General features: G+C 47.8%; 1 protein-coding gene across 4 annotated transcripts in view; it reads right to left on the bottom strand.

Moving 5' to 3' along the window:
• LOC129020299 (zinc finger protein 586) overlaps positions 1-4,866 on the bottom strand; it is an 85,432-nt gene extending 80,566 nt beyond the window's left edge. The window contains exons 1-2 of one of the 4 annotated variants that reach the window (XM_054464431.2): positions 4,631-4,737; positions 4,370-4,539 (exon numbers count right to left, since the gene is read on the bottom strand). In XM_054464431.2, the coding sequence (XP_054320406.1) occupies positions 4,370-4,411 (42 nt within the window). In that variant the 5' untranslated portion in view covers positions 4,412-4,539; positions 4,631-4,737. Of the gene's footprint in view, positions 1-4,369; positions 4,540-4,630 lie in introns of all 4 variants that reach the window. The other 3 variants (XM_054464432.2, XM_054464428.2, XM_054464434.2) reach the window with 3 other exon arrangements.
• Between the last annotated feature and the right edge of the window lie 10,433 nt (positions 4,867-15,299).

The raw sequence follows: 15,299 nt of genomic DNA, 5'->3' as shown, positions 1-15,299 counted from the left end.
TTGAGATGGAGTTTCACTCTTGTTGCCCAGGCTGGAGTGCAATGGCGCGATCTCAGCTCACCGCAACCTCCACCTCCCAGGTTCAAGTGATTCTCCTGCCTCAGCCTCCCGAGTAGCTGGGATTAGAGGCATTAGCCACCACACCTGGCTAATTTTATATTTTTTAGTAGAGACGGGGTTTCTCCATGTTGGTCAGGCTGGTCTCCAACTCCCGACCTCAAGTGATCCGCCCGCCTCGGCCTCCGAAAGTGCTGCGATTACAGGTGTGAGCCACCGCGCCCGGCTGACTTTTTTTTTTTTTTTGAGACAGAGTTTTACTCTTGTCGCCCAGGCTAGAGTGCAATGACACAATCTCGGTTGACTGCAACCTCTGCCTCCCAGGTTCAAGCGATTCTCCTGTCTCAGCCCCCAAATAGCTGGGATTACAGGTGCCTGCCACCACGTCAGCTACTTTTTTTGTATTTTTAGTAGAGATGAGCTTTCACCATGTTGGCGACGCTGATCTTGAACCCCCCGACCTCACGTGATCTGCCCACCTTGGCCTCCCACAGTGCTGGGATCACAGGCATGAGCCACTATGCCCGGCAACTATGACTTTCTTCTGTCCACCTAACCCCATTCAAAGCCCAGAACCATTGATCATCAATCTCATGCATAGTGACTCTCACAAGGTGACCATATTTGCCTCCATATCCACCAGGCTGAATCAAACACCCCAGGCCACACCAAAGTCATCTCAAAATCTTGGTGAGGCCACAAAGTGGCCAATAAACACAAGCTCTGGCCTGAGTGTCATCTTCCCTCAGCTACTCCTATGCGTCAGCATGCATCTCAAGTCTATTCATTCCTTGGAAGCATTATGTCACTTGCCAAACTAGTCTGTCAGATGTATCCTCCCTTTCCAGCCTGGCCAAGATGGTGAAACCCCGTCTCTACTAAAAATACAAAAATTAGCCAGGCATGGTGGCAGGCGCCTATAATCCCAGCTACTCGGGAGGCTGAGGCAGAAGAATCACTTGAACCCGGGAGGCGGAGGTTGCAGTGAGCCGAGATCGCACCACTGCACTCTAGTCTGGGCGACACAGCAAAACTCTGTCTCAAAAAAAAAAAAAAAAAAAGAAGAAACAGATGTATCAGATGTATCCTCCCTTCATGGCCATTTACCTCCCTCACCTGTGTTTCTGAAATCCAATACCATCACCAGGTACACAAGCAGGAAACCCAAACTCCACTTCCTGTCCAACAGTGTCATCAACATAATCTGAAGGTTATGCCTTCCAAATGTGAGCCATGACTCAATCATTTCAGTCCACACAGTAGTTACCATATATTAGATACCACCAATATCAACCCTTCCCCAGATATTTGCATCTATGTGTCCAGCTGCCCATTTAATAGCTCCACTAAGTAGTATCTAATACATTTCAGAATCTTAATATGGGTGTGATATTGTGAAATATATATTTGGTCATCTCCTTTTCTGGCATGCAACTCCTAAAATTCATGAAATTCTCAAATTTATACGTGACTTTGAATGGCAATGAGTTGACTGATGGTTGGTAACCCCTAGATAACTTCAGGATGGAGACTGGACAGGGAAAAGACTATGTCAGGATTCAAGGTCTGGAAAGTTCAGCCCCATACCCCAATCTCCAGAAAGGGGAGAGGGTGCCGAAGGTTAAGCTAATCAGCATTGGCCAATGATTTAATTAATCATGCCTATGTAATAAAGCCTCCATAAAACCCCATAAAGACAGGGTCTGGGGAGCTTCCAAATAGCCAAACCCATGGAAGTTCCTGGACTGTGGTGTGCCTGAAGATCGTAAAAGCTCTGGGTCACTTCCCCTTATGCATCTCTTCATCTGTAACCTTTGTAATAAATATTATTTAGAATAAACTGGCAAATTAAAGCGTCTCCTGAGGTTCTGTGACTGGCTCTAGCAATTTAATGGAAGCCGAGGAAGGGGTCATGGAAACCTGATTTTTAGCAAGTCAGTCAAAGGACAGGTAAAAAAAAAACATCCTGGGGCTTGTGATTGGCATCAAAAGGGGTTGGCGGACAGTCCCGTGGGACTGAGACTTCACCCTGTGGGATCTGATGTCCACTGGAGAACTACTTGGTGTATGAGGAAAACCATCCACACATTATCTAGTCACAGAAGTACTCTGTGTTGATTGTTGTGGGCAAGAACAGAGCAAAAGCAATTTGTATTTTTTTCCACGCAGAATGGCCAAAACAAACCTCCTGATAGCCTCAGTGAATATTACACCTGCTATCAACTTGCTCATCTCAGTTGATGCAGCTCCCATTGCCACAGCTGCTAAGATCAAAAACCCAGGGGTGTTTCCTGAATCCTCTCAAGCTCTCACTGTTCACATTTAAAAATTGAGTTGCCGGGCTGGGCATGGTGGCTAAAGCCTGTAATCCCAGCACTTCGGGAGGCCAAGGTGGGTGGATCACAAGGTCAGGAGTTCGAGGCCAGCCTGGATAAAACGGCGAAACCTCGTCTCTACTAAAAATACAAAAATTAGCTGGGTGTGGAGGCGCGCGCCTGTAATCCCAGCTACTCCGGAGGCTGAGGCAGGAGAATCGCTTGAACTCAGGAGGCGGAGGTTGCAGTGAGCCGAGATTCCACTATTGCACTCCAGCCTGGGCAACAGGTCCAGACTCCATCTTGGAAAAAAAAAAAATTGACTTGCCCTTCTAAAAAACACAAATCCAGATCTAGCCACATTGCCTAAGCCACAACTCTACTCCATTAATCCTTACCTCGACTAGGGCAGTAGCTTCCAGTTTGATCTTCCGCCTCCCTCAACCCCACAGTCTGTTGCCCACTCGGTAACCAGACAGCGCCTATTAAGAAATTGGTAACATCACCTCACCCCTCTAGTTTCACTTCTAAGTATTTGCACACCCCAGTATCAGTGCCTGGGTGAACCCTCCACATGTGTTACATTAGTTGACAGACACAGCAACAACTCCCCATAACCTATGTCACTGATGTAGGTTTGGGGTTTGAGGTTTTTCCAAGATCCCCAGATTGAAGGACCGGAGAAATGGCACTTAAGTGTCCTAGGAGGTGCGGTAGTTCCTGCTTGTCATCCCAGCACTTTGGGAAGCCGAAGCAGGAGGACTGCTTGAGCCAAGGGTTCGAGACTAGCCTGGGCAACATGGCAAAACCCCATCTCTCTCTTTTTTTTTTTTTTTGAGACGGAGTCTCTCTCTGTCGCCGGAGTGCAGTGGCGCGATCTCGGCTCACTGCAACCTCTGCCTCCCGGATTCAAGCGATTCTCCTGCCTCAGCCTCCCAAGTAGTTGGGGACTACAGGTGTGTGCCACCAGGCCTGGCTAATTTTTTGTATTTTTAGTAGAGGGGGGTTTCACCGTGTTAGCCAGGATGGTCTCAAACTCCGGACCTCGTGATCCGCCCGCCTCGGCCTCCCAAAGTGCTGGGATTACAGGCGTGAGCCACCGCGCCCGGCCGTGAAACCCCACCTCTACTAAAAATACAAAAAGCGGGTTACTCGGGAGACTGAGATGAGAGGCTCTCCTGAGCCCGGGGAGGTCGAGGCCATGCTGCGCCGTGATCGCGTCACCGCAATCCAGCCTGGGTGTTGAGTGAGAACCCGTCGCCGAAAAAAAAAAAAGACGCCAAGATCTAGACACATGGGTTAGGATGAGGACCAGTCCCCTACTTCCTTCTGTGGGTTCCGTAAGTGCTTCTGTAGCCATGAGGTGTGCCAATTGGCTTGGCAGGGCTTTCACAAATGTGTCTGTGCTCGGATTTGATAGACTCAGGCTTCTCTGTAAGCTTTTTTTTGGCCCTGCAGCCAGATGACCTCAGACTGAGTCTCTAATCTTGTGGCCCAGTGCTCAATGTTACCTCTCAATGATTCAACCTCTCAATGCCTCAATGTCCTCCTCACTGCCTTCAACTCTGTTCCTCCTTTGAACATCTTTTGGGAATCGTAACTCTAACACAGATGTCCTCCTTTGTTCAAAACTGTCCATGGCTTTTAGCGTCCTCACAGTCAAAGTTCAACCCTCAGCCTGGTACTGAAGAAACAACTCCGCCTCGGCCAGGCGCGGTGGCTCACGCCTGTATTCCCAGCACTTTGGGAGGCCGAGGCGGGCGGATCACCTGAGGTCAGGAGTTCGAGACCAGCCTAGCCAACATGGTGAAACCCCGTGGTGGCACACGCCTGTAATCCCAGCAGCTACTCGGGAGGCTGAGGCAGGAGAATCGCTTGAACCGGGGAGGTGGAGCTTGCAGTGAGCCGAGATCGCGCCACTGCACTCCAGCCTGGGCGACAGAGTGAGACTCCGTCCGAAAAAAAAAAAAAAAAGAAAAGAAATAACTCCGGCTCACACTTCTTTCCCAGTAGACACACGATGTCCCCTTGTTCCGCATCCTCCTGCCTCAGTCGCGCCTGCAGGCCTTTGCCCTCGGCCAGTCTCGCTCTGCCGACCGCATCAACGGGGTGTCGGAAACAGGGATCCCACTCGCCGGCGCCTCTCCGTCCCCGACAGACGCCTGGGCTGCAGGGACGCGAGGAGGCGGCCCTCACGATCAGTGGCCTCAGGGTCTGGGTGGGTAGGGTGGGTGAGGCCCGGAGGTCGCAGCGCTCACCTGAGCAGGGGCCCTCAGAGCGGCTGCTGCCGCCATGACTCTGGGCGGGGGGGGGAACGCGGGCTCGGCCGTGTTCCTGTCGTTGTCCTGTCCCAGGTCGCGACCAGCGGCGTCGCCGAGCCTCAGATCCGCCTGTGTTCAATGGCCACAACCACTCCTCCCGAGCTCGTCCAGACCCAGTATCGCCTGATGGACCTGACAGGCCAAAATGGCTGCCACGGCTAGGACGCCGGAAGTCCTGGCTTGACTTTACGTGCCCCGGCAATGGTGCGGCTTCTCTGAAGCTTCATTGGCTCAGCCACGTTTCCATTCCGCAGGGCGGATTCTGGGTAATGTAGTTTCCAGACATGGGCAGCGCTTAAGGTGGCTTTCTTCCGACTTTCCGAAGAAAGGGGCAAGCTCCACTGCGAGGGGCGCTAGGAAATGGCGACTCCAGGTCCAGATGCGGAGGAGGGTCTCCCATCTTAGAAGAGGCCATACGCACATTTCTGGGGGTACTGTGTGCAACTGATTGCCCGCGTGTTTGGAGATTTCTTATTTCAGAATTTGTGATGCTCGGCTTCTTCCTTTTTTTTTTTTCTTTTTTTTAAGACATAGTTCTGTCTGTCACTCAGGCTGGGGTGCAGTGGTGTGATCTTGGCTCACTGCAGCCTATGCCTCCCGGGTTCAAGCGATTCTCATGCCTCAACCATCCGAGTAGCTGGGATTACAGGCGTGTGCCACCACACCTGGCTAATTTTTGTATTTTTAGTAGAGACAAGGTTTCCTTATTTTGGCCAGGCTGGTCTCGAACTTCTGGCCTCAAGTGATCCGCCTGCAACGGTCTACCGAAGTGCTAGGATTACAGGCGTGAACCACCGTTCTCAGCCCATTAGCAACACTTTTATTTATGTTATATCTTTAACCTACAGATTCCTCTAGAAATCTGATATCAACGTCAAAAAGCGAATAAGACAAATGCTATTATGTTACAGGACAATGGCTGCGGTGTTCAAACATGGAGTATGTATGCATGAGAGAAGAGAGAGACCCTCTCACATTGTTTTATATTGTTTTATATTCCATAAAAACAACAAGGAAGTAAAACCAAAGACAGGCAACCCGGCGCCAGGCCCAAAACCAGGCCTAGGCCCGTCTGGCCTAAACCCAGTAGTTAAAAATCAACTTATGATTTAGAAGCTGATGTTATTCATAGATTCCTTACATTGTATAGAAGAACATTGTGAAACTGCCGTGTTCTGTTCCTCCCTGACCACCAGTGCATGCAGCCCCTGTCACATAACCCTTGCTTGCTCAAATCAATCACGACCCTTTCATGTGAAATCTTTAGTGTTGTGAGCCCTTAAAAGGGACAGAAATTGTGCACTCCGGGAGCTCAGATTTTGAGACAGTAGCTGGCCAATGCTCCCAGCTGAATAAAGCCCTTCCTTCTGCAACTCAGTGTCTGAGAGGTTTTGTCTGCGGCTCATCCTGCTACATGCACAGAGTGCTTTTACACTGAGATATTTCAAGTGCCTTAAATCCATGAGTTCACCTCTTTGCTGGCAAGTGCTTAACATTGTCAGTGGCATTGGAATCAGAACGACCCCAGATTGAAAATGGGCTGGATAAAGTAAGGCTGAGAAATACTCAGCTGCATTCCCAGGTTAGGCATTCTTAGTCACAGGATGAGATAGGAGGTTGGCACAAGAGGCAGGTCACAAAGACCCTGCTGATAAAACAGGATGCAGTAAAGAAGCTGGCTAAAACGCACCAAAACCAAGATGGTGATGAAAGTGACCTGTGGTCATCCTCACTGCTCATTATATGCTAATTATAATGCATTAGCATGCTAACTCCCACCAGCGCCATGACAGTATACCAATGCCCTGGCAATGTTTGGAAGTTACCCTATATAGTCTAAAAAGGGGAGGGAACCTCCGTTCTGGGAAATCTCCACCTCTTTTTTTTTTGAGATGGAGTCTCGCTCTGTCACCCAGGCTGGAGTGCATTGCTGCGATCTCGGCTCACTGCAACCTCCGCCTCTTGGCCAAGTTCAAGAGATTTTCCTGTCTCAGCCTCCCGAGCAGCTGGAATTATAGGCGCCTGCCACCGCGCCCAACCTGTAAAATTTTCTATACTTAAAAAAAAAGTTGGCTGGGCATGGTGGCTCATGCCTGTAATCCCAGCACTTTGGGAGGCCGAGGCGGGCGGATCACGAGGTCAGGAGATCGAGACCATCCTGGCTAACACGGTGAAACCCTGTCTCTACTAAAAATACAAAAAAATTAGCTGGGCGTGGTGGCAGGCACCTGTAGTCCCAGCTACTCGGGAGGCTGAGGCAGGAGAATGGCTTGAACCCGGGAGGCAGAGGTTGCAGTAAGCCGAGATTGCACCACTGCACTCCAGCCTGGGGGACAGAGCAAGACTCCGTCTCAAACAAACAAACAAACAAACAAAAAAGTTGGCCGGGTGCGGTGGCTCATCCCTGTAATCCCAGGACTTTGGGAGGCAGAGGTGGGCGGATCACAAGGTCAGGAATTCGAGACCAGCCTCACCAACATAGTGAAACCCCATCTCTACTGAAAATAGAAAAATTAGCTGGGCATGGTGGCGCGTGCCTGTAATCCCAGCTACTCAGGAGGCTGAGGCAGGAGAATCACTTGAATCCAGGAGGCGGAGGTTGCAGTGAGCCAAGATCACGCCACTGCACTCCAGCTGGGGTGACAGAGGACAGAGTGAGGCTCTGTTTCAAAAAAAAAAAAAAGCTTTCTTGGATTATGCTTTGTATAAATTAAATTGGATATTTAGTGTAAACTTTATTCGGTATTAGAGGTGAGGGTTTCCAGTAATATTTCTTTCCCCAAGCAATCATTTTCTCAGATTTCCTGTGAGTTGGCTCATAAACCTGTTGTACCATAAGAAATTGAAATCTCAAAGGCAAGATGGGTCTCTTGTTGGGTCCCAAAATTTGTAAATGGGGGAGAAGCATTACCCCTTTGTTAGCCATTATCTACTTTTTCTTATCTGAAGCCTCTTTTTGAATCCCTTGGAGTTCCTGTTCAATGGCACTTATTTTGAATGTAGTGACGTTTATAGTTTCATGTGGTATTGGTGTCAAGAGAGTCTTTTTGCTGCTGCATCTGCAAAATAATTTTTTTTTACACTTTGGAGAGGTGAGTTTGAATGTTCAGGAACGTTAATAAAACACATTCTTTTTTGATAATCGGATGGCTTCTAAATGATCAGAAACTTGAGAGCCATGTTTAATTAGATATCTGGGGGAGGTTAAGTAACCTCACTGGCCAGGCGTGGTGGCTCATGCCTGTAATCCTAGCAGTTTGGGGGACAGTGGGCGGGGGGGGGGGGGGTGGATCATGAGGTCAGGAGTTCGAGACCAGCCTGACCAACATGGTGAAAACCTGTCTCTACTAAAAATACAAAAATTGGCCAGGCGTTGTGGCTCATGCCTGTAATCCCAGCACTTTGGGAGGCCAAGGTGGGCAGATCACGAGATCAGGAGATAGAGACCATAGTGAAACTCCATCTGTACTAAAAATACAAAAAATTAGCTGGGCGCAGTGGCGGGCACCTGTAGTCCCAGCTACTCGGGAGGGTGAGGCAGGAGAATGGCGTGAACCTGGGAGGTGGAGCTTGCAGTGAGCTGAGTTTGCGCCACCGCACTCCAGCCAGAGCAAGACTTCATCTAAAAGAAATAAATGAAATAAATAAATAAATAAATAAATTAGCTGGGGGTGGTGGTGGGCGCCTGTAATTCCAGCTACTCGGGAGGCTGAGGCAGGAGAATTGCTTGAACCCGGGAGGAGGAGGTTGCAGTGAGCTGAGATTGCACCACTACACTCCAGCCTGGGCAACAGAGTAAGCCTCTGTATCAAAAAAAAAAAAAAAAAAAAAAAAAAAGGCCTGATTCCATAACATCCCCAGGTCATGAGCTACACCAATAGCATAATACCTTTAAGTATAAATATTATCCATTTGATTTTTGGCCAGTTGACAAACTGGTGAGTGCTGTTAATTCAGCTAGCTGTGCTGATTTTACTTGAGGCAAGGGATTGCTTTTTGTTTTGAGACAGAGTCTCGCTCTGTCGCCCAGGCTGGAGTGCAGTAGCGCAATCTAGGCTCACTGCAACCTCTGCCTCCCAGGTTCAAGTGATTCTCCTGCCTCAGCCTCCCAAGTAACTGGGACTACAGGCATCCGCCACCACACCCGGCTAATGTTTGTATTTTTAGTAGAGACGGGGTTTCACCATATTGGCCGGGCTGGTCTTGAACTCCTGAACTTGTGATCTGCCCACCTCAGCCTCCCAAAGTGCTGGGATTACAGGCATGAGCCACCGCACCTGGTGGGATTGCTCTTTCTGATGTCCACAAGAGACACAAGGTTGTAGCCTGCTCAGTATTTTCAAAATGTATCCTTTAGATTCTATCCATCTGTGAACCAGATAATATCAACATTTTTACACGATGTCTCCTATAAATCATGTCTGGACACCAAAAGCTCTTCTGTGAGTAGAATACAGTGATGAAATATTTCATCTGTTGTTTCAGGAAGTTGCACTGCAGGATTAAGAGTATTACAGATAGAGAGGGCAGCATATGAAGCAGACAGTGTAAGTATGTCATAAGAAACCTATCTATTAATGGAAAATTGCTGTGTATTATGTGAATTCAAAAGAGCTTCTACAGAATGAGGAGCCTCCATTACAATTTTCTGAGTAATTGTAAGGAGCATGGCAGTGGCAAAAATGGCCCTCAGACAAAGAGGTCACCCATGTACTACATGGTCTAATTGCTGACTATAATAACCAATAGCCCTACATTGTCCTCCAGGTTTTGGGGTTAGAACACCCAGGGAACTGCCATAGCTTGCATGAACAAAAAACTGCAAAAAACAAAGAAAGGAAAAACAGCAGCTAATAATTTGCATGGGCCAAAGCGGGGGCTTGTAAGATTTTTCTGTATTTATTATTTGTCCTTCTGATGTCCAGTGTATGAGGTTAGGTTGATCTTTCTACAATGCAAATAAAGTCTGTGGCATTAGAGAAAAATTGGACATCCAGCTATGACAGTAGCCAGCCAAGCCTAAAATCCTGTTGAGTTGTCTTTTTGTTTGTTTGTTTGTTTGTTTATTAGACGGAGTTTTGCTCTTGTTGCCCAGGGTGGAGTGCAATGCTGCGACCTCTGCTCAGTGCAACCTCCGCCTCCTAGGTTCAAACAATTCTCCTGCCTTGGCCTCCTGAGTAGGTGGGATTACAGGCATGCACCACCATACCTGGCTAATTTTGTATTTTTAGTAGAGACAGAGTTTCTCCATGTCGGTCAGGCTGGTCTCAAACTCCTGACCTCAGGTGATCCATCCGCCTCGGCCTCCCAAAGTGCTAGGATTACAGGCGTGGGCCACGGTGCCTGGCCAAAGCTGTCTTTTACTTTTTGGAGTAGGTTATCCAAGAAGTCCAGTTACTCAATCCAGATGTATCTGTAGTTTCTCCCTATGAATTAATTGTTCCAAATATTTTAGTTCTGTAAGGCAAAACTGGAGTTTTTCTGTAGATAGCTCGTAAAGCAAAGCTGGAGTTTTTCTGTAGATAGCTTATGACCTCTTTTTGCTTTTTGTTCCAGGAAGTACAAGGAGTCCTTTTTACAATTATGCAGATTGGAGAAGCATAACAAGAGAAATTTAGCTCAGCTAGGTCAGCCTTTAATATGTGTGACAAATAAGATGGGCTTTTGGTATAACCTTGAGGCACAACAGTCCAGATATATTGATATCCAATCTAGGTAAAGGCAAACAAATACTGTCAGGGTGTATTGGTATGCATAAAAAGCACTGCATAAATCAACACCAGTGACATATTCACAGTTTACACATACATTGGATAAAAGAGTGTGGGGGTTTAGAACTACTGGTTGATGAGGAATCACAGTAGTATTTTTTTTTTTTTTGAGACAGAGTCTCACTCTGTTGCCCAGGCTAGAGTGCAGTGGCGTGATCTCGGCTCACTGCAAGCTCCGCCTCCCAGGTTCACACCATTCTCCTGCCTCAGCCTCCCAAGTAGCTGGGACTACAGGTACCCGCCACCACACCCGGCTAATTTTTTTTGTATTTTTAGTAGAGACGGGGTTTCATCGTGTTAGCCAGGATGGTCTTGATCTCCTGACCTCATGATCTGCCTGCCTCGGCCTCCCAAAGTGTTGGGATTACAGGTGTGAGCCACTGCGCCCGGCCGAATCACAGTAGTATTAATAGTTCTCAAATCTTGTACAAATCTTCATCCTTTCCTGTGAGGTTTTGTGTCAGGAAGATGGGAGTATTAGGACTGGTGGAAGGGATAATCAACCCCTTTTCAAGGTAATCTTTGGTTATTTGTTTTATTCCTATTATAGCTTCTTGTTTTGAGATGATGTCTCCCTATGTTGCCCAGGGTGGCTTCAAATTCCTGGGCTCAAGGGATCCTCCTGTGTCAGCATCCTGAGTAGTGTTACCTGAAAAATACCAGATTCATTCACCTGGTGCATTACAAATGACTATCCATGAGAGCACAGGTTTTTGTTTGTTTGTTTGTTTGTTTTGAGACGGAGTTTCACTCTTGTCACCCAGGCTGGAGTGCAATGGCGGGATCTTGGCTCACTGCAACCTCCGCCTCCCCAGTTGAAGTGAATCTCCTGCCTCAGCTTTCGGAGTAGCTGGGATTACAGGCGCCCACCACCATGCCCAGCTAATTTTTGTATTTTTAGTAGAGGCAAGGTTTCACTATGTTGGCCAGGCTGGTCTTCAACTCCTCACCTCAGGTGATCCATCCACCTCAGCCTCCCAAAGTGCTGGGATTACAGGCATGAGCCACCTTGCCCGGCCAGAGAACATAGGTTTTGATCAATACTTTTATTACTTGGCTCAAGTAAAGAGGACACTGGGAGTATTCTCCAAAGCAGTGTCTCCCTGAGGACAAGTAACACGAGAGTTTTATGGTATAATGGTGATGGGAGAAGGTGCATCAGTGCATGTAGAATTGGGGTCCCAGTTGCACAGATGCAGTGAGTCATACCAGCACATAGAAAGCATGTTATGGTAATGAAGCTATAGCTCCTTCCAGAGTGGAGACTTCAGCATGTTAATAAGGAAAGTTAATTTGGGTTCATCTATACACTGCTTGGGGTCTGTCAGGAGCTGTTTTAGCCCAACAAGGTGATTGCATTAAACCATGGTTTGGAGAGGTACAGGCAGAAGGGGAGGAGGCTGTAAAACAGGGTAATTGCTCAAGTTGATTATATTCCTATAATCCATGGAGATCCTCCCTGTCTGCTTACAGAGGCTGAAACTACAGGTGTGCAACACCATGCCCAGCTTATAGCTTCCTGCTTCAATGGATACTGTTTAATATTGAGAAGTGGTTTATTTGGAGCCACCTGTATCTGTACTGGTGTGGCCATTAAAATTTTCCCTAAGTCTGTAGACAATTGACACTGTCGCCCGAAAAGGGGTCTTGATCCAGACCTCATGAGTGAGACTTTGTCTCAAAAAAAAAAAAAAAAAAATGAATTAACAGAATTGACCAAGTTGAGCCGGGTGCGTTTGTTCATGCCTGTAATACCAGCACTTTGGGAGACCAAGGCAGGTGGATCACAAGGTCAGGAGTTCAAGACCATCCTGCCTAACATGGTGAAACCCTGTCTCTACTAAAAATACAAAAAATTAGCTGAGCGTGGTGGCGGGCGCCTGTAGTCCCAGCTACTTGGGAGGCTGAGGCAGGAGAATGGCATGAACCCAGGAGGTGGAGCTTGCAGTGAGCTGAGATCACACCACTGCACTCCAGCCTGGGCGATAGAGCGAGACACCGTCTCAAAAAAAAAAAAAGAAAAAAAACCAAGAATTGACCAAGTTGAGGAAAAAATCTCAAGAGCATGAAGGCCGGCTCTCTGAAATAACTCAGGGAAAATAAAAAACAGGCCTGGTGCGGTGGCTCACATCTGTAATTCCAGCACTTTGGGAGGCCAAGGCGGACAGATCAACAGGTCAGGAGTTTGAGACCAGCCTGGCCAACATGGCGAAACCCCATCTCTACTAAAAATACAAAAATTAGCTGGGTGTGGTGGCAGGCGCCTGTAATCCTAGCTACTTGGGAGGCTGAGGCAGGAGAATTGCTTGAACCAGGGAGGCAGAGGTTGCAGTGAGCCGAGGTTGTGCCATTGCACTCCAGCCTGGGTGACAAGAGCAAGACTCAGTCTCAAAATAAAAAAAAAAAAGAAAAGAAAAGAAAAAACAATACAGAAGAAAACCTTCAAGAAAATATGGGATTATATAAAGTGGCCTATGACTCTTTGGCATGCCTGAGAGACAGGGAGAGAAACCAAGCAACTTGGAAAACATATTTCAGGATATCATTCATGAAAATTTCTCCAACCTCACTAGGGAGGCCAACGTTAAAATTCAGGAAATGCAGAGAACCCCTGCAAAATACTACAAAGAAGACCATCCCTGAGACACATAGTCATCAGATCCTTCTAGGTCGAAATGAAACAGAAAATGTTAAAGGCAGCTAGATAGAAGGGACAGGTCACCTATAAAGGGAACCCTGTCAGGCTAACAGCAGACCTGTCAGTAGAAATCCTACAAGACAGAAGAGACTGGATCCCCTATTCAGCATTCTTTTTTTTTTTAATTTTTATGTTTGAGACGGAATCTCACTCTGTCACCCAGGCTGGAGTTCAGTGGTGCAACCTCGGTTTACTGCAACCTCTGCCTCCTGGGTTCAAGCAATTCTCATGACTCAGCCTCCCAAACAGCTGGGACTACAGGCACATACCACCACAACTGGTTAATTTTTTGTATTATTATTATTTTTTTAGTAGAGACAGGGTTTTGCCATGTTGGTCAGGCTGGTCTCAACCTCCCAGCCTCAAGCGATCTGCTCACCTTGGCCTTCCAAAGTGCGGTTAATTCTTGTGATTGCATTATGAAATTCTTGTAGAGCATTTTTCAGCTCTATTAAGTCAGTCTGGTTCTTTCTTATAAAGGCCATTTTGTCTATCAGCTCCTGTATTATTTTATTGTAATCAATAGATTCCTTGGATTAGTTTTTGACTTTCTCCTGTATGTCAATGATCTTGATTCCTATCCATATTTTGAATTTTATTTATGTTATTTCAGCCATCTCAGTCTGGTTAGGAACTACTGCTGGGGAACTAGTGTGGTTGTTTTGAAGTAAGAAGACACTCTGGCTTTTTTGGTTACCAGAGTTCTTGCCCTGGTTCTTTCTCATCTTTGTTGGCTGATATTTCTTTAATCTTTGAAGTTGCTGAACTTTGGATGGACTTTTTTTTCTTTTATCCTTTTTGTTGCCCTTAAGAGTTTGTGGTATAATGTGGCTCCAGTCAACTGTCTTAATTTCTGGAGCATTCTAGGGGTCCAAGGCTCAGCTCAGGACTGCTAGACTGTGTGCTCTAATACACGGGGCCTGGTATCAGGCATCCAGCTTTGTCCTATGATCCCTGGAGGTCAGAAACCTGCCACGCTGGAGGGTCTAAGTTGTTCTCAGACTATTGGTAATAACACTCTGAAGGGCAGTGCCAGACCCAGTGCTTAGGGTGGTGGCAGCAGGATCCATCCTTGTTCCCACATGCCAGCAGCAATGGCAGTGGTGGGGTGTACGTTTATTGGCTGCGATGGAGTGCTGGTGGGTGTAGGGGTGCCAGCCTCCACGTGAGTGTTCACAGTGCTGGTGGTGGCAGCACAACATGGGGGGCTAGGGAAGGGGGTTCCATTGATGTCCTAGTACACATTCACACCAGCAGTGGTGTTAATATGGAGGCAAGGTGCTGGCAGGTGCAGGACTGTTTGTACCCTCTGTGCATGCATTCACATGTGTAGCAGCTGATACTGGTGCGTGGGGTGTGTCTGCTGGTCTGTGTAGTTTTGTGCTGGTCCAGGGGTGGGGTGCTGGCAGGTGCAGGCTGGCAGTCTCTGGGATCACAAATGCTCTGACAGCAATGGTGGTGCAGCAAAAAGTTGGGGGGATGAGGTGTGCTCACACTGGCAGCTGTAGCATGACAGGGTGCACATGCACACGCATGCTGGTGGAAAAGAGAAGGCAAGGTCCACTTGCGTGCACATATGCTGGCAAAGCAATGTCAGGGGTGGCCATAGGTGAATGCATGCAGGCAAAGTGTCTCAGAGAGGCCGCAGTTTTGGGAAGGTGCAGGTAGGCTGTTGCACGACTATGGGATTTCTCAACTGCAGTTCACCAGCACAGGAGCTATGATGTACACCCCCATAAGGGACCCCACCTGGGTATCCAAGGTCGCACTGCAAGCAGGTGTGGGTAGCCTGGAGCCCTGGGAGAGGCCAGCTGACCAAGAGGTGCTCAGGTACAACCATCCCCAACTTATCGGCAAGAATGCCCTGCACTGATCAGGTCTGACTTCCCTAGGGTTAAAGTCTGTTAGGGAAGCAAGGCGAGCCTTGAAATATGGGCGTGTCTAGCTGTGCTCCACTAGAGATGCTTCCACCCCAAATCCTCTGGGCTCTGCACTGGCTGGAGTTCTGTCCCTACCACTTCTCTAAGCAGCTCTCCCTGCCAGCTCAAGTGTTCATGGGGGTCATGGAGTCTCCTGCTGGCAGGTTTCCAAAGTTTCTTTGTGCTGAGCTGCCTTAGCTGAAGGATCAGTAACACAA

This window comes from Pongo pygmaeus, chromosome 20 (genome assembly GCF_028885625.2).
Source record: "Pongo pygmaeus isolate AG05252 chromosome 20, NHGRI_mPonPyg2-v2.0_pri, whole genome shotgun sequence".
NCBI lineage: Eukaryota > Metazoa > Chordata > Mammalia > Primates > Hominidae > Pongo > Pongo pygmaeus.
This window is presented reverse-complemented; position numbering and strand designations above follow the sequence as displayed.